The sequence below is a fragment of the Scyliorhinus torazame genome, chromosome 13, assembly GCF_047496885.1.
Source record: "Scyliorhinus torazame isolate Kashiwa2021f chromosome 13, sScyTor2.1, whole genome shotgun sequence".
Taxonomy (NCBI): domain Eukaryota; kingdom Metazoa; phylum Chordata; class Chondrichthyes; order Carcharhiniformes; family Scyliorhinidae; genus Scyliorhinus; species Scyliorhinus torazame.
In genome coordinates this window covers 106807947-106830043 of record NC_092719.1, presented here as the reverse complement: position 1 = coordinate 106830043, position 22097 = coordinate 106807947, and the positions used below count along the sequence as shown (strand labels likewise).

Genomic DNA, 22097 nt, shown 5'->3' with positions numbered 1-22097 from the left:
TATGCAAACAAGATTAGCGCAGTAGGCGAGTTTTGGTCAGATGACTGGTCCAGTACAAATCACAGGACCTGGACCCTAGACCCCAAAAGCAATATGGATTTCCCCAAGAGGCAGAGGGAGAAATCGCAAAAGTTATCGACAGCTTATTAGAGCAGGGCATACTTAGTAGCCTCTACTAATAATGCCCCGATTTGGCCAGTGAGAAAGCCCGATGGATCATGGCGACTGACCATCGATTACCGGGAACTCAACAAAGTCATCCCCACAGCAGCCCCCACGGTAGCCACAAGTCCCGAGACCATGCTCAAGCAGGGACTCAATTCCCGATACTTTACGGTTTTGTATATCAGTAATGGATTCTGGTCCATTCCATTGGCAAAGGCGTGCCAGTACAAATTTGCCTTCACTTTTAAAAACCAACAGTACACGTGGACATGCCTTCCACAAGGCTTCCATAACTCCCCCTCCATTTTCCACCGACAGCTGGCAAATGGTTTAGCCAAATTTTCTCGCCCCGAATGTCTGGTCCAGTACGTAGACGACCTACTACTGCAGACAGACACCAAGGAAGAGCACATCGAGCTTCTGTCCGAACTCCTGGAACTCCTACAGAAAATTGGGTGTAAAGTAAACCCCAAAAAGGCCCAGATTTTGGAAAACAAGGTGATATATTTGGGTACAATTATCACATATGGTAAACGCGAGATCGAGCATAAAATAATTGACTCGATTGCTAAATTGCCCCTTCCCCAGAACGTTTCATCCCTCCGGTTGTTTTTAGGACTGGTTGGCTACTGCTGAAACCACATTGACGGTTTTGCCAACAGGGCAGCACCCCTCTCAGACCTCCTAAAGAAAGGAGCCCCCTGGGAATGGCTTCCGCAGCATACGGATGCTGTGGACTCTTTGAAAAGAGCCCTCATAGCAGCCCCCGCACTACAAGTTCCAGACCCGCTTTCCCCCTATGCGATAGAGGTAGCAAGCACAGACCGCACCCTTTCGGCTGTGCTCCTCCAGGAACGGCACGACCAGTTAAGGCCCGTAGCTTACGCCTCCAGAGTTTTAGATGCTGTGGAGCAGGGATTTTCAGCCTGTGAAAGGCACCTGCTCGCAGTTTTTTGGGCAGTACAGTATTTTTCTTACATAACCGGACTAAACCCCATCACAATCCTCACAGAACACCCCCCCACCCAACTTTTACTGGACGGACGACTCAAGGACGGTACAGTTAGTCAGATTAGAGCAGCTAGATGGACCCTTCTTTTGCAGGGACGGGACATCACTGTTAAAAGGACCAAGGCCTACACTTTCTTAGCCGATAACCTTCAGTACCCAGGCACCCCCCACGGCTGCAAAATCATCTCACCACACCACAACACAGGCCCCTTTATTGTTAAAACACTTCCCAGAAAGATAGGTAGTTCAACCCAGAGCCCCAAGCACACAGACACGTGCGAACCCATTAGGGTATATGTGGATGGATCTTCCACAATATTACAAGGGAAGCGCATAACAGGATGCGGCATTTACGTCGAGGACGCGCAGGGAGGCGCCCTAGAAGAAATAGCAATAAAACTTCCAGGACACTTAGGCGCGCAGGCAGCAGAACTTGCGGCCATCGCATACATAGTGGAACACCCAGATTCCTTCCCCAGCCCAGCAGACATATACTCGGACAGCCTCTATGTCTGCAACAGCCCTACGGAATTCCTACCCCTGTGGAAAGCAAGAGGATTTGTTTCCGCAGACGGAAAACCCCTCCTTTCAGCCCCATTGCTCCGTCAGATTTTAGAGCGAGCACAGAACAGGACCTTTGGAATCATCAAAGTTCGAAGTCACCATCGTTCCTCCCCCGCTGCAAATGTGAAAGCCGACGCACTGACAAAAGCAGGTTCCAGGCATGGATATTTTTGGACACCCCCCGAAAGCGCACCAGTGAATGCAGACTCGCAGGTCTCGCAGACTAATATCGAGGATTTAGTGCAGGCCCAGAAGCAGGACAACAATCTCAGGGAGATTTTAAAAGGAAACTATCCAGCACCTTACGATAGGTTTAAAAATGCTCTGGCCACACACGATGGTGTGGTGTTAAAATACACCCTTTCTGTGGTTACTGAACAGGACAGAAATGAGCTCATTTGTTTGTTCCATGACAGTCATGGGCATCAGGGAATTAATCCCACTGCAGCCCACCTCAGGCAGCTCTGTTGGTGGCCGAGTTTAAAAGACGATGTAACTCACTACGTTGAGAATTGCCTTATCTGTGCCCAGAACAACCCGGACAGATACGCAAAGAAAGCTCAACTCAGCCACACACGACCCGTTAATGGCCCCTGGACTAACCTCCAGTTTGATTACATTGGACCATTGCCCCCTTGCAGGAATGGTTATAAGTATGTACTTGTGGTGATAAGACACGTTTACAAAATGGGTGGAAGCATTCCCATCCAGAACAAACACGGCAAAGACCACAGCCAAGATCCTAACCCACCACATCTTTACGAGATGGGGACTCCCCCGCAGCATTGAATCCGACCAAGGCTCCCATTTTACGGGACGCGTCATGAAAAACGTCCTCACGATATTTGGCATTACCCAAAAATTCCACATCGCATACCACCCCCAGTCAAGTGGTATCGTGGAGCGCATGAATCGGACCCTAAAATCCACCCTCAGAAAAATGGTCCAGCAAAACAACACCACTTGGGATTCAGTCCTCCCTTTTGCGCTGATGTTTTTGCGAAATACAGTTTCAACTTCTACAGGTTACACCCCACACACCCTCATGACCGGACGCCCCATGCAAGGCACAGAATTTTTATTGGGATTAGATTTGACCAGCCCCAAAGTGACAGCCCTCACACACGAGAAAGCAGTCAAACAATTAGTGGAAAATGTAAAAACGGCTCAGCTAGCAGCCGCAGCGAAATTGGGCACAAGAAAGAAACAGAGCAAGGCCTGTTTCGATAAGACAGTGCATGCGACTGAGTTCAGTGTAGGACAGCAAGTCATGCTCTCCGTATACAACCCCAGCACATTCCTGTCACTTAAATACTCGGGTCCGTACTCCATTGCGGACAAAGTAAGCCCCTCCGTGTACAAAATAAAGTACCCCAATGGAAAGACTGCGTGGTTCCACATCAACCAGCTTAAGGCATATGGAACACAGTCTAACCACGCACACCACGTCATGCTCGACGGAGCAGACCACACCCTGCCCACAGCCAACGTAACCCTACCCTCCCCCAACACGTCCAGCCCAGCCACGGACTCCACCCCGACTCCACCCCCGAACTCTAGACTCCGCCCCGGAACGCCCACAGACAGCAGCAGCAGCGACTGTGTCTCGGACAATAGCCACAGCACGTCTCCCTACTATCCCCATGCAACAGGCCCCACACCCACCGAATCTGAGCACGATTCGAGTGATCCCTTCATCGTCACTTTCCCCAACAAACCCCACCACCGACCACCGATCTACAATGACGACCCCGATTCCGTCCCCACAGAACTAGACACCACCTTTTGGCACCGAGATAACTCATACAGACTCGTCCGGAATGACGAGAGGGATCCCAAATCACACCATGCAGCCCTATCCGCCCTGATACATTCGAGAGTTTGGCATCCGGGAGAAGATGCCGACCTTGAGTCTGACTCCCAAAACGAGAACCCCTTTGCGACCCTGTTTGCAACCGATAACTGAGGTGTCCATAATGATGTTTTAATAAGGAACCGCTTGGGAGAAAACGGTGTCCTTTCTGATGGAACCTGCAGCATGTTTTATGTCGTTTGTACTAGTTTTGTTAAATGTTGTTTGTGAAATCGGAAATCTTTCCACGGCCCCACACATTTTTCGGCCGAAACCTCTGAGAATTGGTCAGCACGCTCATCAGCAGAAGCCTCTGAGAGCTTGCCAGGCCCCCGTTCGTTACTGCCCTTTTGGTTCGAAGGAAGAACCAATACCGGAACCCCCCAAGATGACTATATTTCTTGCCCGTTCTTGTCGGTTGCTCAGGCAGTGGAGAAACAGCATTGAGACCCGCCCTGCCTGGGAACCCCCCTCTGGTCAGCTACGCTCGGGTAGAGCACACACGGCATTGGTCGCCGTCCTACCCGGGGATTCCATCCAAATCTTACCCGTCGCGGCGCATACGCACCTCATTTCGGCAATTTAGTTCAAAAAGTTTTGGTTTGTTTTCAGGTAACCCTTAGGTTGCCAACCCTCTGCTATTTACATCCTCAAACATTTGGATGGTAAATCGCACAGCCTGCGAGACGGCTCGCACTGTTTCAGTATTTTTACGTGTGTCTTGTCCTGAAATTCGGTTTAAAGGAAAAAAATGAGGGAGTCACACATAGTCACCAATTATAAAGGGAGTAATTGGCACTAAAGGACAGACAGGCTATCATATGAGATATTAAACCAAGATAGTAACAGACACTATGCTTGATCCCACAGAACTCCAGGAGCTCCAGGACCAGAGAAGAGAAGTGAAGGAAGAAGAACCATGAGGACATCCTCCATGTTGCTCATCACCATAATGGACATTTGGTTGCACGCGAACGCGAACCCCCTGACCTCAACCCCCCCCCAGCCATTAATGATTCACTTCCCCATAGCACCCAGAGCCCAGTCACAAGCGACACCACACCATCTTGGTGTGACAGGTTTATAACCTGGTATTCCCTGTCCTACGTGATAGAATCCTTATTGGTATTGGCGATACTCTGCTGCATCGTGCAGACTATTCGTCTGAGGAAATGGCGAAGGAGAGCCTACCGCGCTCGCACCCCGGTATATAGGATAAGATCCCCTATTTTCAGATACGACCAGACCCCCGACCCCCGCGATCGATAATAATGAACATTATTTGAGTTTTTTGTGAATAAAGAAATGTTTCATGAGCGATTGTACAATCCTGAGCTTGACTGCCAAGCCAGGAAAAATATGTATAATGCTGCTATGATTTTGTGTGTATTGTTTAGGAAGTTAGTATGATTGAATGTTTGAGTGAGTGTAGTTTATTAAGGATAGTTAGAGGTACCGATTTTCTTATTTTGTAATGCATGTCCCTGCTTGACATAGCGCCCCTCAGAATTGTCAGTTAAAATTTTTTTGCATAGTTATGGCCATAGAAGAGTGCTCGCCGGGTCAGGGAAAGCAGAACAACGCAATTATGTGACCCTTCACGCTTCGCGCTAGGATCACGAGGGAGTGTAGCCACCTGGGTTGGTCAATTCCCGATGTAAAATGGAGAACAGCAAAGGCTGAAGGGAAATTCAGCCAACAGAGGCAGAAACTAGCAGATGCAAGTTACTGTGTATTAAACTCTGCAAAAGCCCAGACAGCATCGATACAAGCAGCCATCTGCATAATAATGTAGCGGCCATCAACATACTAATGAGCGATCCCCGGGAACAATCGAAACATTTGAGATAAACAAGGCCAAGCCAGACTCCTCGGCGCCAGCAGGAGCCAACACAAAAGAGGTTAACGGACACCTAAAGAGCGCCCATCGATCAGGGAACCGCTCCAGTATTGGAGAAATCGAACCAAGCGATTGGAACAAAGTCCAATCACTTGGAACCAGGTACGGGGTCCACCCCGAAAGGCGGGAAGCCCCTGGGGACTATAAAGTAAAGCCCCCAAGTTCAAATCGTCCTTCTTGACAGGGTCACTCAGCAACGTGAACCAACCCTTGACAGTGACCTGTTCAGCTGCCGCCGAAGAACGTAAGTCTCAAATCAATGCTCGCTACGAGATAGGCGCTCCTCGCTACCAGTCCATACCAGCTTTTGAATCCCGCAGACTCAGAACCCGAACGAAAGGCCATTTGTTCCCCTGACCTGGTGGGCCAGTCCGAAGCTAAGTATCGGCCTGTTAGTGATAGAAATAGCTTAGAAGTAGAGTTTATGCATGAGTAGATTTGACTGTGTGTAAATAAATGTATTTTGATTTGAATGTTAGTAATTGGTATATTGAGTTATTGATCGTTACTTGAACTTGAACCTCGTGGTGGTATCATAAAGATACCTGGCGACTCTAGAGCAAAGGTTATAAAACAGAGCCAATTGAACCAAACTAAAGTTAGCAACACCTGAAATGCCACAGCAGACAAATGTTGGAAAATGGGATGAGAGTAAATAGGTGCTCGATGGTCGGCACGCACATGAAGGGCCGATGTGTCATTTTATTTGCCATAAAAACTATGACTCAATTAACTAGTACATTCTTAATGAAGTACATGTATTTTCAAGTTTCTGTATATCTTCCAGCCTAACAGACGACAACACCTGCAATCTGGAGTCCTGGAAACACTGGGACTATGTTCCTAACCACTGCTTGCAAAGAAATAGATTTACTGAGAGACTGTCAGTATTGGTGCCAAGATAATGATTTAGTAACAAAACTGGCGGCTAACAGGTAAAAAGCACTGTGTCAATGGACTGCCCTCTGCAGTACTCACCATTGCAGTCGCTGCAGCCTGTCTGGATTCACGGGTCAAATGGGAGAGCAAACCTTCAACTTTCCCCAGCTCCTCCAGGCTGATGTAATCTGGGTCTGCAAAGGAAGAAACAAAGGGAGACTCAGTCACACAGACACATTCTGAAACAAATCATCATTAGAAAGTCAGAAAATGGTTTAATACACCCAAAATTGTTATTAAATGGTTTCCAATGACGGTCACCAAGAATTATGTTAGTGGACAAAGCGAAGTCTGAAACAGAGTGGGTAATATACAGAGTCAGGGTAATATACACAGTCAGTCTGATACAGAGTCAGAGTAATATACAGAGTCAGTCTGATACAGAGTCAGAGTAATGGACAGAGTGAGGCCAGATACAGAGTCAGAGTAATGATCAGAGTGAGGCCTGATAGAGTCAGGGTAATGGACAGAGTGAGGTCTGATACAGAGTCAGGGAAATGGACAGGGTGAGGTCTGATACAGAATCACGGTAATGGACGGAGTGAGGTCTGATACAGAGTCAGAGTAATGGACAGAGTGAGGTCTGATACAGAGTCAGGGAAATGGACAGGGCGAGGTCTGATACAGAATCAGGGTAATGGACGGAGTGAGGTCTGGTACAGAGACAGGGTAATGGACAGAGTGAGGTCTGATACAGAATCCGGGTAATGGACAGAGTGAGGTCTGATACAGAGTCCGGGTAATGGACAGAGTGAGGTCTGATGCAGAGTCAGGGTAATGGACGGAGTGAGGTCTGATACAGAGTCAGTGTAATGGACGGAGTGAGGTCTGATACTGAGTCAGGGTAATGGAAAGAGTGTGGTCTGATACTGAGTCAGTGTAATGGACAAAGTGAGCTCTGATACAGAGTCAGGGTAATGGACAGAGTGGGGTCTGATACAGAGTCAGTGTAATGGACGGAGTGAGGTCTGATACAGAGTCAGTGTAATGGATGGAGTGAGGTCTGATACAGAGTCCGGGTAATGGACAGAGTGAGGTCTGATACAGAGTCCGGGTGATGGACAGAGTGAGGTCTGATACAGAGTCGGTGTAATGGACAAAGTGAGGTCTGATGCAGAGTCAGGGTAATGGACGGAGTGAGGTCTGATACAGAGTCAGTGTAATGGACGGAGTGAGGTCTGATACAGAGTCAGTGTAATGGACGGAGTGAGGTCTGATACTGAGTCAGGGTAATGGATCTTGTGAGGTCTGATACTGAGTCAGTGTAATGGACGGAGTGAGGTCTGATACAGAGTCAGTGTAATGAACGGAGTGAGGTCTGATACTGAGTCAGGGTAATGGACCGAGTGAGGTCTGATACAGAGTCAGTGTAATGGACCGAGTGAGGTCTGATACAGAGTCAGGGTAATGGACAAAGTGAGGTCTGATACAGAGTCAGTGTAATGGACGGAGTGAGGTCTGATACTGAGTCAGTGTAATGGACAAAGTGAGGTCTGATACAGAGTCAGTGTAATGGACGGAGTGAGGTCCGATACTGAGTCAGGGTATTGGATGGTGTGAGGTCTGATACTGAGTCAGTGTAATGGACGGCGTGAGGTCTGATACAGAGTCAGGGTAATGGACGGAGTGAGGTCTGATGCAGAGTCAGGGTAATGGACGGAGTGAGGTCTGATACTGAGTCAGGGTAATGGACCGAATGAGGTCTGATACAGAGTCAGGGTAATGGACCGAGTGAGGTCTGATACTGAGTCAGTGTAATGGACGGAGTGAGGTCTGATACTGAGTCAGTGTAATGGACAGAGTGAGGTCTGATACAGAGTCAGGGTAATGGACGGAGTGAGGTCTGATACTGAGTCAGTGTAATGGACAGGGTGAGGTCTGATACTAAGTCAGTGTAATGGACGGAGTGAGGTCTGATACTGAGTCAGTGTAATGGACCGAGTGAGGTCTGATACTGAGTCAGTGTAATGGACAGAGTGAGGTCTGATACAGAGTCAGGGTAATGGACGGAGTGAGGTCTGATACTGAGTCAGGGTAATGGACAAAGTGAGCTCTGATACAGAGTCAGGGTAATGGACAGAGTGGGGTCTGATACAGAATCAGTGTAATGGACGGAGTGAGATCTGATACAGAGTCAGGGTAATGGACAGGGTGAGGTCTGATACAGAGTCAGTGTAATGGATGGAGTGAGGTCTGTTACTGAGTCAGGGTAATGGACGGAGTGAGGTCTGATACAGAGTCAGTGTAATGGACGGAGTGAGGTCTCATACTGAGTCAGGGTAATGGACAGAGTGGGGTCTGATACTGAGTCAGGGTAATGGACAGAGTGGGGTCTGATACTGAGTCAGGGTAATGGACCGAGTGAGGTCTGATACTGAGTCAGTGTAATGGACGGAGTGAGGTCTGATACAGAGTCCGTGTAATGGACGGAGTGAGGTCTGATACTGAGTCAGGGTAATGGACCAAGTGAGGTCTGATACTGAGTCAGCGTAATGGACAAAGTGAGGTCTGATACAGAGTCAGTGTAATGGACGGAGTGAGGTCTGATGCAGAGCCAGTGTAATGGACAAAGTGAGGTCTGATACAGAGTCAGGGTAATGGACGGAGTGAGGTCTGATACAGAGTCAGTGTAATGGACAAAGTGAGGTCTGATACTGAGTCAGGGTAATCGACCGAGTGAGGTCTGATACTGAGTCAGTGTAATGGACAAAGTGAGGTCTGATACAGAGTCAGGGTAATGGACGGAGTGAGGTCTGATGCAGAGCCAGTGTAATGGACAAAGTGAGGTCTGATACAGAGTCAGGGTAATGGACGGAGTGAGGTCTGATGCAGAGTCAGGGTAATGGACAGAGTGAGGTCTGATGCAGAGTCAGGGTAATGAACGGAGTGAGGTCTGATACAGAGTCAGGGAAATGGACAGGGCGAGGTCTGATACTGAGTCTGAGTAATATACAGAGTGAGGTCTGATGTGGAGTCAGTGTAATGGACGGAGTGAGGTCTGATACAGAGCCAGGGTAATGGACGGAGTGAGGTCTGATGCAGAGTCAGGGTAATGAACGGAGTTAGGTCTGATACAGTGTCAGGGAAATGGACAGGGCGAGGTCTGATACAGTGTCCGGGTAATGGACAGAGTGAGGTCTGAATCAGAGTCCGGGTAATGGACAGAGTGAGGTCTGATACAGAGTCCGGGTAATGGACAGAGTGAGGTCTGATACAGAGTCCATGTAATAGACGGAGTGAGGTCTGATGCAGAGTCAGGGTAATGGACGGAGTGAGGTCTGATGTGGAGTCAGGGTAATGGACAGAATGAGGTCTGATACAGAGTCAGGGTAATGGAGAGAGTGACGTCTGATACAGAGTCAGTGTAATGGACAGAGTGAGGTCTGATACAGAGTCAGCGTAATGGACAGAGTGAGGTCTGATACAGAGTCAGGGTAATGGACAGAGTGAGGTCTGATACTGAGTCTGGATAATGGACAGAGTGAGGTCTGATACAGAGTCAGGGTAATGGACAGAGTGGGGTCTGATACAGAGTCAGGGTAATGGACAGAGTGGGGTCTGATACTGAGTCAGGGTAATGGACAGAGTGAGGTCTGATACAGAGTCAGGGTAATGGACAGAGTGAGGTCTGATACAGAGTCAGTGTAATGGACGGAGTGAGGTCTGATACTGAGTCAGGGTAATGGACAGAGTGAGGTCTGATACAGAGTCAGGGTGATGGACAGTGTGGAATACAATGTAGACAAATGTGAGGTTATCCATTTTGGTAGGAACAACAACAAAAGAGATTATTATTTAAATGATAAAATATTAAAACATGCTGCTGTGCAGAGGGACCTGGGTGTCCCAGTGCATGAATCGCAAAAAGTTGGTTCACAGGTGCATCAGGTGTTGAAGAAGGCGAATGGAGTTTTGTCCTTCATTGCTAGAGGGATGGAGTTTAAGACTAGAGAAGTTATGCTGCAACTGCATAAGGTGTTAGTGAGGCTACACCTGGAGTATTGTGTTCAGTTTTGGTCTCCTTACCCGAGAAAGGATACACTGGCACTGGAGGGTGTGCAGAGGAGAGTCACTGGGTTAATCCCAGAGTTGAGGGGTTTCGATTACGCGGAGAAGTTGAGTAGACTGGGACTGTACTCGTTGGAATTTAGAAGGATGCGGTTGGGGGGGGGGGTAACATAAAAAAATTATGAGGGAATAATTAGGGTAGATGCGGCGAGGTTGTTTCCACTGGCGAGTGAAAGCAGAACCAGGGGGCATAGCCTCAAAATAAGGGGAAGTAGATTTAGGACTGAGCTTAGGAGGAACCTCTTCATCCAAAGGGTTGTGAATCTATGGAATTCCGTGCCCAATTGAGCAGTTGAGGCTCCTTTATTAAATGTTTTCAAGATAAAGATGGATAGCTTTTTTTCTTAACAAACAATTTTATTGAGGTATTTTAGGCATATAGAAAAAATGACATTGTACAGTACAAAAAAAAGTCAAGACACTAATTAAACATAGTGCAAACCACGCCTCTGTTCACGCACGGACCTGCCTCAATATCCCCCTATTCTACTCTACTCTACCCTAGCCCCCCCCCCCCCCCCGCCCCCCCGCTGACGCTTACTCCTCTGCGAAGAAGTCAATAAATGGCTGCCACCTTCGGGCAAACCCTAGTAGTGAACCTCTCAAGGCGAACTTGACTTTCTCTAAGTCAAGAAAGCTCGCCATGTCCGACAGCCATACCTCAGCCCTCGGGGGCTTTGAGTCCCTCCATGCTAACAGTATTCGTCGCAGGGCTACTAGGGAAGCAAAGGCCAGAACATCGGCCTCCCTCTCTTCCTAGACTCCCGGATCCTCCGAAACCCCAAAGATTGCCACCTCCGGCCTCATTACCACCCCAGTTTTCAACACCCGGGACATGACATCTGCGAATTCCTGGCAATACCCGCCGAGTTTAGGGCACGACCAGAACATGTGTACATGGTTAGCTGGCCCTCCGGCGCATCTAGCACACTTGTCCTTCATCCCAAAGAATTTACTCATCCGGGCCACCATCGTGTGGGCCCGGTGCACGACCTTCAACTGGATCAGGCTGAGCCTGGCGCATGTTGCGGTCGTGTTTACTCTGCTCAGGGCTTCTGCCCAAATACCGTCCTCTTGCTCCTCCTCCCCCCCCCAGCTCCTCCTCCCACTTAAGCTTCAGGTCCTCGATCTGCGTATCCTCAGCTCTCATTAGGTCCTTGTAGACGTCTGAAACTCTACCCTCTCCCACCTCTCCCCTAGAAACTACCCTATCCTGCCTCCCCTTCGGCGGGAGACGTGGGAAGGACGGCACCAGGCTGCATACAAAATCCCTCACCTGCAAGTATCTAAAGTTGTTTCCTCTCGTCAGCCCAAACTTCTCCTCACCGCCCTCATGCTCGGAAAGCTCCCTTCCAGGAACAGATCCCCCATCCTCACAATCCCCGCCCTCCACCACAGTCGATACCCCCCGTCCATGTTCCCTGGGGCAAATCGATGGTTGCCGCAGATTGGGGTCCACACCGATGCTCTTACCTCCCCTACATGCCTCCTCCACTGGCCCCAGATCCGAAGAGCCGCCATCACTATCGGGCTGGTGGAGTACCGTGCCGGCGAACGCAGCAGAGGCGCCGTGACCAGGGCAGCTAAGCTAGTGCCCCTGCACGAAGCAGCCTCCATCCGCTCCCAAACCTACCTCACACCCACCATCCATTTCCTTATCATCGCTATGTTGGCCGCCCAGTAATAGTTGCTGATGTTCGGCAACGCCAGCCCCCCTTCTCCTCTGCTCCTTTCAAGAATCACCCTCTTCACCCGCGGGGACTTCCCCGCCCATACAAATCCCAGAATAATTTTATTCAGCCTCTTAAAGAAGGACCGCGGGATAAAGATGGGGAGACACTGAAAAACAAACAAGAATCGCGGGAGAATCATCATCTTAACAGTCTGCACCCTCCCCGCCAATGATAGCGGGACGCATCCCATCTCCGGACCTCCTCCCTCACTCGTTCAAAGATGGATAGTTTTTTGAAGAATAAAGGGTTGTGGTGTTCGGGTGGGAAAGTGGAGCTGAGTCCACAAAGGATCAGCCATGATCTCATTGAATGGCAGAGCAGGTTCGAAGGGCCAGATGGCCTACTCCTGCTCCTAGTTCTTATGTTCTTATGTAAACACAGGAATGTAGGTGCAGCAGTCGACCACTCAGAGTCAGAACCCTCTGAGAGAAAAGATTCTCCTCTTAAATGATCAATCCCTTATTTTTAAACAGTGGCCCCTGAGTTCTAGTAGGCAGCACACGGAAGCACAGTGGTTAGCAGTTGCTTCACAGCTCCAGGTTCCCAGGTTCGATTCCCGGCTTGGGTCACTGTCTGTGCGGAGTCTGCACGTTCTCCCAGTGTCTGCATGGGTTTCCTCCTGGTGTCCTTAGTATCCCAAAAAAAGGTTAGGTTAGGTGGGGTTAGTGGGTTCCAGGGATAGGATGGAGACGTGGGCTTATGTTGGGCGCTCTTTCCAAGGGCTGGTGTAGACTTGATGGACCGAATGACCTCCTTCTGCACTGTAAATTCTATGATTCTATGAGGTCTGATACAGAGTCAGGGTAATGGACAGAGTGAGCTCCGATACAGAGTCAGGGTTTTGGACAGAGTGTTTTCTCCTTGATTCCCATTTACTCCAGTTTAGCTAGGGTTCTTTGATGCCATACTCGATCAAATGTTGCCTTGATGTCGAGGGCAGTCACTCTCAGCTCACCTCTGGCATTCAGCTCTTTTGTCCATGTTTGAACGAGTTGTAATGAGTTCAGGAGCTGAGTGACCCTGATGAACCCAAGCTGAGTGTCCATGAGCAGGTTATTACTGAGTAAGTGCCACTTGATAGCACTGTTGATTACTCCTTCCTTCACTTTGCTGATGATGGAGAGTAGACTGATAGGGCAATAATTAGCTGGGTTGGAATTGTCCGGTTTCCTGTGTGTAGGACACTCGTGGGCAATTTTCTACATTGCCGGGTTAATGCCAGTGAAGTAGCTTAACTGGAACAGCTTGGCTAGTTCTGGAGCAGAAGTCTTCAGTACTATTTCCGGAATATTGTCAGGACCCATAGCCTTTGCAATATCCAGCCATTTCTTGATATCACGTAGATCGACTGACTAGTGTGGTGCTGGGGACCTCCGGTAATTGTCCACCATCATTCACGTCTGGATGTGGCAGGACTGCACAGCTTAGATCTGTTGCGTTTGTTGTAGAATCACTTAGCTCTGTTTATATCACTTGCTGCTCAAGTTGTTTGGTACACAGGTAATAATAATATTTATTATTGTCACAAGTAGGCACACATTAACACGGTAATGAAGTTACTGTGAAAATCCCTCCACAGTTACCTCTGGGACCCACCCCTCCACAGTTACCCCTGGGACTCACCCCTCCACAGTTACCCCTGGGACCCACCCCTCCACAGTTACCTCTGGGACCCACCCCTCCACAGTTACCTCTGGGACCCACCCCTCCACAGTTACCTCTGGGACTCACCCCTCCACAGTTACCCCTGGGACCCACCCCTCCACAGTTATCTCTGGGACCCACCCCTCCACAGTTACCTCTGGGACTCACCCCTCCACAGTTACCTCTGGGACTCACCCCTCCACAGTTACCTCTGGGACTCACCCCTCCACAGTTACCTCTGGGACCCACCCCTCCACAGTTACCTCTGGGACCCCCCACTCCACAGTTACCTCTGGGACTCACCCCTCCACAATTACCTCTGGGACCCACCCCGCCACAGTTAGCTCTGGGACCCCCCACTCCACAGTTACCTCTGGGACCCACCCCTCCACAGTTACCTCTGGGACCCATCCCTCCACAGTTACCTCTGGGACTCACCCCTCCACAGTTACCTCGGGGACCCACCCCTCCACAGTTACCTCGGGGACCCACCCCTCCACAGTTACCTCTGGGACCCACCCCTCCACAGTTACCTCTGGGACCCACCCCTCCACAGTTACCTCTGGGACCCACCCCTCCACAGTTACCTCTGGGACCCACCCCTCCACAATTACCTCTGGGACCCACCCATCCACAATTAACTCTGGGACCCACCCCTCCACAGTTACCTCTGGGACCCACCCCTCCACAGTTACCTCTGGGACCCACCCCTCCACAGTTACCTCTGGGACTCAACCCTCCACAGTTACCTCTGGGACCCACCCCTCCACAGTTACCTCTGGGACCCACCCCTGCACAGTTACCTCTGGGTCCCACCCCTCCACAGTTACCTCTGGGACTCACCCCTCCACAGTTACCTCTGGGACTCAACCCTCCACAGTTACCTCTGGGACCCACCCCTCCACAGTTACCTCTGGGACCCACCCCTGCACAATTACCTCTGGGTCCCACCCCTCCACAGTTACCTCTGGGACTCACCCCTCCACAATTACGTCTGGGACCCACCCCTCCACTGTTACCTCTGGGACCCATCCCTCCACAATTACCGCTGGGACCCACCCCCCCACAGTTACCTCTGGGACCCACCCCTCCACAGTTACCTCTGGGACTCACCCCTCCAAAGGGGTCTTGACCACATTTAATAACCTCCTAATTATACTGGAGTGCTGCTGCCCTTCACAAACCCAGTCTGATCCACTGATATAACCACCAGCACAAACCCCTCCAAATGTCTTGCCAGCAGCTTGGCCAACACATTTGCATCCATATAGAACAACGAGATGGGCCTATTGGAACCACACTCCATCGGATCCGTGTCCTATTTCTGCTTTAAGGAGAACAACACACCAGATTCTCTCCACGAGACAAGCGTTTGAATCGACAAGGAGGCTACTAAAGGCACAATGACCTTCACTGCACCTTCCAACCACTCTGCACCCTCCCACCACTCCTCTGCCGCTGACTCATTGCGTTTCCGTATCAACTCTGGACAGTTTCTAGATTCTCTACCTCACAAAGTCAGCAGAGATCTTCCCCATGATGCATTTTAAATCTGATACAATAGGTACACGTTCTGTACAAGTAGATAATGCAGAAGATCTTATTCAGGTCTCTCATAGTGCCAAAGCCCACTGTACTCACATGCTTGGAGGGAGAAATGTTTCTTCTCTGGTGGTGGGGGCGTTGCTCCCATGGCTGAGAGCTCATTTTCTCCGAGAAGATACTGTATCGATCTCAGTTGGAAGCAGGGATCAGCCAGGAGTACGGCTGTTGCTCGTTGAATGCTGAAAAGTAGTAAGAGAACATTTTGAGACTTTGAGCTGAGGTCTTGGCAGCAACTGATGCAACTGTTCCAGGCGAATGGCTCACTCTGCTGAAGAGTCAAAATAAAATAGAATACAATAGTTGTCAAGTAAGAGTAAAAAAGTAAATCAGGTGGAATCGGGGAAAAGGAATGGAATCCTTTGGATAGAGGATTGGTTAACGGGTACAAAATAGATTGGGGGCATAAACAGGGCTTTTTCAAATTGGCAGGCAGTGAATAGTGAGTTGTCACAAGGAACAGTGCTGGGCCTCAGCTATTTCCAATCTATATTAATGACTTAGACGAAGAGACAGAAAATTTGCTGCTGATATAAAGCTAGGTGGAAAGGTAAGCTGTGGGGAAGACACAGAGAGGCTGCAATGAGATAGAGACAGGTTAAGCCGGAGGGCAATGTTGCATAATCATGGTATTTCTAGTGTAGTGTTCCCCTACTAGCAGGCTTACAGTAGAACAGGGGCATTTTAAGAGACCGATCACATGACGTCATCAGCCGTTTGCGCAGGCAAACGGGAAGCGTACCAGAACTGCATGTAGCGTTAACGTGTTCTAATAAAACTCTTTATTTGTTTGAGCCTCTGAGGCCAGCAGACTTAATTTTAAAACCACTACAGGCAACAAGATGGCAGATGGAATATGAATATAGGGAAGTGTGAAAATGTTTGCTTTGGCCATAAGAACAGAAAAGCAGAATATTTTTTAAAGAGTGCGAAAATTGTAAGTGCGGATGTTCAAAGAATATGGGTATGCTCATACAAAGAACACAAAGTTGGACTGCAGGTACAAGCTACTGTTCTATGATAGGAGGCTGATTAAATTGGGTTTATATTCTCTGGAGTTTAGAAGAATTGTGAGGTGATCTCATTGAAACCTACAAAAGTCTGAACAGATTTGACAGGATGGATGCTGAGAGATTTGTTTCTGCTGGTCAGGGAAATCTAAAACATGCGGCACAGTCTCAGGATAAGGGGCCAATCATTTAGGACTGAGATGAGGAGGAATTGGAATAGGGTTTGGGAATCTTTGGAATTCTCTACACTCCAGACGCTGTGGATGCTCCATCGCTGAATACATTTAAGGCTGGGACAGACAGACTTTTGTCTCTGGGAATTAAGAGATATGAGGAATCGGCGGGAAAATGGAGTGAAGCCCAAAATCAGCCCATGATCACATTGAATGACGGAACAGGCTTGATGGGCCAAATGGTCTACTCCTGCTCCTATTTCTTGTGTTCTTGAAAGTTTATGCTTGTTCAATATGTTACCATGAATTGTTTAATGGTCAGTATAATGGGTTCAAATGGACAAATAGGTTAAAAGGAAATTAAATGTACTTTTGCAGAGAGAAAAGGCCAAGTAAATGAAATTCATCAACCTGTCCAATAACAAATACAATGATCAACTACTTATGATACAGAGAACTGGAAGAGCACCGGGACCTGTGAGACTCTTTCACATTTCAAATCGCTAAGGCAGCCTATGGGCACGGATTTTTTCTAAAACCCCTTAATCCCTTCCAAACCTCCATAGGGCCTGTGCACCAGCAGAATTCCCTGTATAGCCTGAGTCCCTACCAAAGAATGGTCTGCACTACATTAGTCAGCAACACCACCCAACTGCATCAATGCGTATCAGGCCCTCCAAATAGACAACTACAGCAGTATTGCTTATACTGTATATTTTATGTCAAAACAATACTCAAGTACATAAATCTTTTGTAAGTCAGTGAAACAAAAAGTATTCATCACCCAGTGAGTGTGGATTAAATTTCACTGCAGACAGAATGTACTGTACCATTAATTAAGCAACTGCACTGGAGAGATTAATATAAAAGCATAACTAAGGAAATACTTAAGTCACTGAAAGACTGTGGCCGTAATTCCTCCGGCTATTGGGATTCACTGTTCCCACTGGCAGCGCATGCCCACCCGTGGGTTTCCCGCTGGCGTGGGGTATCTTCAATAGGAAATCCCATTGGCAGCAGCAGGAAGGGAGAATCCTGCCGCCAGCAAACAGCGCTCCGCTGAGAAACATGCGGCTGGGGGACCGGAGAATCCAGCCCAGTGATCATTTGGTCAGATGAACAGAACACAAATATAAGGACAAATTGCACAAGATTCGTATACATCTGCAATCATGGTTATACTCACAAACCTTCGGGTGGCATGGTGGCGCAGTGGTTAGCACTGCTGCCTCACGGCGCTGAGGACCCGGGTTCAATCCCGGCCCCGGGTCACTGTCTGTGTGGAGTTTGCACATTCTCCCTGTGTCTGCGTGGGTTTCTCCCCCCACAACCCTAAGATGTGCAGGGTAGATGGCCACGCTAAATTGCCGCTTAATTTGAAAAAAATAATTGGGTACTCTAAAAAAAGAAAATGCGCACAAATCTAGAGGAAATTGAGATGGAAGGACAATCTAGTTCTGCTAAAATCAATGGATATCTCTTCAAAGAAGAGCAAGGAGTCCAGAGGAACATGATTCATATTCCACACAACAGCTTCCACAATTAGAAGCTGATGGTTAAAAATAAAAACCCAATTGATTACAGTATAATATTACAGGTGTTTTCATCCAACACGCAGGCAGGGATCTATTTGTCATTTGTAATAAGTACAGCCCATTATACTAACTTTTGTCAATGGTGACAAAACTAACCAATAACGTGCCTGAGGGCCATTCTCAGTTCCTGGTGTAAAGTGACAGGATACGTGCCTGTGATTACTCACCATGATTCCTCTCAAGAGTGAGGGAACACTGCTCAATGTCTGTAATTCTTCACAGTGAGGGAGCTTTTGCCTATTCTGGAGTCCCTAACATAGTGAGTTCCCCTCACCTCATTATCCATCTTCACTAGCAGAGGCCCCAGCTCCACACCAAACTTCTTATAAAACTCTGCTGGGACCCCATCTGGCCCTGCATTGATCCTACGCCATCCAGCATCTCCCTCAGCCCAATCGGGGTCCCTGACCCCTGAACCTTCTCCTCCTCCACCCTTCGGAACTTCAACCCGCCCAAGAACCGCCTCATGGTTTCCTCCCCAGGCCCCGACTCACACAACCTCCTGTAGAAGGCCTCGAACACCCCATTCACCCCTTCTGGGTCCGACACCACCTTGCCTCTCTCATCCCTCACCCTACCAATCTCTCTCATCGCTGCCTACTTTCTCAGCTGGTGTGCCAACTTCCTGCTCACTTTTTCCCCATAATCGTACACTGCCCCTCACAATTGCCCGACTGCCTTCCCCGTGGACACCAACCCAAATTCTATCTGGAGCCTCTGCCTCGCTTTTAGTAGCCGAATCTCTGGCACAATCGAATACCTCCGATCCACCCTCAAAATCTCACCTTTCTCCGGGCAGCATGGTGGCGCTGTGGCTAGCATTGCTGCCTCACGGCGCTGAGGACCCGGGTTCAATCCTGGCCCCAGGTCACTGTCCATTTGGAGTTTGCACATTCTCCCCGTGTCTGCATGGGTCTCACCCCAACAACCCAAAAAGGTGTGCCGGGTAGGTGGATTGGTCACGCTAAATTGCTGCATAATTGGAAAAAAAGAATTGGGTACTCTAAATTTGTAAAGAAAGAAAAAGCATTCTCCTGAGCGCCCTGTGCGCTCAGTCCACCTCGAGTGGATGGTCAGATGCTCCCTCAACTTCTCCAGCATGCTTGCCCAATACTTTGTGGCCTTTGCACATTCAATGCCTTCAGACATCTCCATGATCCACAGATTATGCCTCCTGGAGCGGTTCGCGAGATCCTCCAGCTTCTCCCTCAGCCTTTTCTGGCTGCTCATCACCGTTCCCAACTCCGCTTCCCGACATGTCAACCGATTGTCATGCTCCCCCATCGACTCCTCCATCTTTTGGATTGTCAGGCTCCTGTCTCCAGCCTTTGCTTCACATGCTCGGTCACTGCCCTAAGCGGCTCTGTTGTGTTTTGCTGCTTCGTGCAGCATAAGCTGCTTCATTGATGTATGCTCTGGCAAAGGAAGCTCCAGACTATGAAATGAGTTCAACTTGTTTGCTGAACTATTAACACAGTTCTTGAATGAGTTCGACTCTCTGCTAATCTAACTGTAGTAACTCAATCTATCTTTACCAGCCTGCTCTAAGCCACGTGCTGGGTGTGATGCTGCTGATCAACCCTGATGTACTCTCTCGATGTCTGTCTGTGGAAAGAGGCAGAGCATGTGTGCCCTGTCCTTTTATATGGGTTGTGAAGTGCCTCCTTGTGGTAAACCCACCTCTGGGTGTCCTGATTACCCATTGGTTGTGTCCTGTTGTAATGACCCATTGACTATATGTCTGCATATCATGACATCTCTGATGCTCCCTCTAGTGGTTACTTAGTTGTAGTGTATTTACATTAACCCCTTGTGTATATACAGTGATGCCACATCCCCCCTTTTCTCATGTTACATATTTTCTGTACTTGGTTAAAGAAAATTGAACAAAATAGGTAGATAAGTGATGACATGTACAAGTCATGATGACAGTGATGATTATACAATACCAAATAATATTTATGAGTCCAAAGTTCATGAATTTATATGGTCGAGTGGCTTTCTTGTTTTGTTATTGAAGTGTCGATGTTGATGTTGTCATTTTCTTGTGAAGGCCGTCAGTGTCCCTGTGCTTAAGGAACCAAGAAGTCATCAGGAGGTGTTCAAATGGTCAAATCACTTTGTTGTCTGATTTGGACTCTTTTTTTCCCCGATGCTTGTGGTAGCGATTCTTGATGTCATCTTTCCTGTCTGACCTAGACTGGTGTCGGTGTTTGCGGTATTGATGCCGTATGTCAGCTGCCTTGAAAGCTGGTCTGCTTGTTTGTAGTGTAGCAAACGTGAATTTTTAAGATGCGGTGTCATGCCATTGTATGTCTGCACACTTGCCATAGTCTTGAGCTGTGCTGTCACGGTGTCCTGCATTTGCAGAGTTGTACCATGTCGTACCAGTCGTGGTTCCAGTGTTGTTGGTTTTGTCGTGCTTGTTGTTTGATACCTTTGGTACGCTTCTTGTTGTTGTCTGTGTTGTTTTTGTAGGTTTTGTTGCTGTGTTTGTTGCGCTCAATGACCATTCCGAGTGGAGAATTCGAGTCCTTCACAAAGTTACTTGTGTCAGTGTCCTTCGTGGCATCTGCTGTTTCATTGCGCGTTTCGTCTTTGATTCCTCGGTGCTCCTTGTCTGGAGTCATGTCCGGTTCACTTGAATCATCTTTGGCTTGTTGATGCTCCCAGTCTGGTTCACCTGAATCAACTTTTGTTTCTTGATGGTCCTCTGTCGGAGTCATTTCAGGTTCACTTGAATCATCTTTGGTTTCTTGATGCTCCTCGCCTGGAGTCAAAATGTTCAAGATTTCATTTTCTTTTGGAGAGCCTCAAGTGAATGAGGTTTCAATTGGCGTGGTCAAACAGGATTCACGAGTAGTTTCACTTGGATTGTCGAGTGCCTCTGTGCATCCAAGCTAAGATCTGTCAGTCTCGCTGTGATGTTGCACATCTTGTATGGGAATTGTGATGCCTTCGTCACTAGTCTCACATACAGTGGGTAGACCTGCAGTGTCTTCTTGTTGGTTAGATGAGCTGGGTAGACTGTCAGAGTCTTCTTCTGGTGGCTCAAGTAATCTGGGTAGACTGTCATAGTCTTTCTGTTGTTCACATGAGCATGGCAGACTTGCATCGTCTGCTGCTGGTTGCTCAGATAAGGTGGATAGGCCGTCATGGTCTTGTTCATGCATGGACTGCGCTTTGGAGTCTTGAGTTACTCCCATTGTGGAGTCTGTCAACGGGCTTGCAGGGGAGGCGTGTATCGCTCTCTCTGTGGAGTCTGGCATCGTTGCCTGTGTGGAGTCGTGCAGTGGTCTCGCTGTAGAGTCGATCTGTGCGCTCTCAACGGAGTCGTGCAGTGGTCTTGCTGTGGAGTCTATTGCTTTCTGTGTGGAGTCGTGCAGTGGTCTCACTGTGGAGTCTATCTGTGCGCTCTCAACGGAGTTGTGCAGTGGTCTTGCTGTGGAGTCTTTCATCGCTTTCTGTGTGGAGTCGTGCAGTGGTCTCGCTGTGGAGTCTTTCATCGCTCACTGTATAGAGTTGGGGACTCTTCGTGGTGCGTGTACTCCCCTCGGTGAGGAGTCGGGGACACTTCGTGGTGCGTGGACCACTTTTTGTGTGGCATCAGGCCGCTCTCTGTGGGCTTCGTCTTCTTCGTGGGTATTTGACAGGTTGCTGTCACCCAATGTATCGACGAACTGCCATGGCATCACGGTATTGGATTCATCTACCATGAGTAGAGTCGTTTTGAGCTTTTCAACCATGGTGCTGATGCTTGTATGATCATCATATCCGAATAACTCAGCCATGTCTGAGTCGTATTCTTCGAAAAACCAATTATCTTCTTGTGTTTCGGCAT

The 22097-nt window shown here is 48.6% G+C and overlaps 1 protein-coding gene across 1 annotated transcript in view; it reads right to left on the bottom strand.

Annotated features, from left to right (window-relative positions):
- The window catches only part of rnf123 (ring finger protein 123), a 718228-nt gene that overhangs the window by 61159 nt on the left and 634972 nt on the right, over positions 1–22097 (bottom strand). The window contains exons 35-36 of the mRNA XM_072472026.1: positions 15518–15660; positions 6471–6565 (exon numbers count right to left, since the gene is read on the bottom strand). Of these exons, the coding sequence (XP_072328127.1) occupies positions 6471–6565; positions 15518–15660 (238 nt within the window). The remainder of the gene's footprint in view (positions 1–6470; positions 6566–15517; positions 15661–22097) is intronic.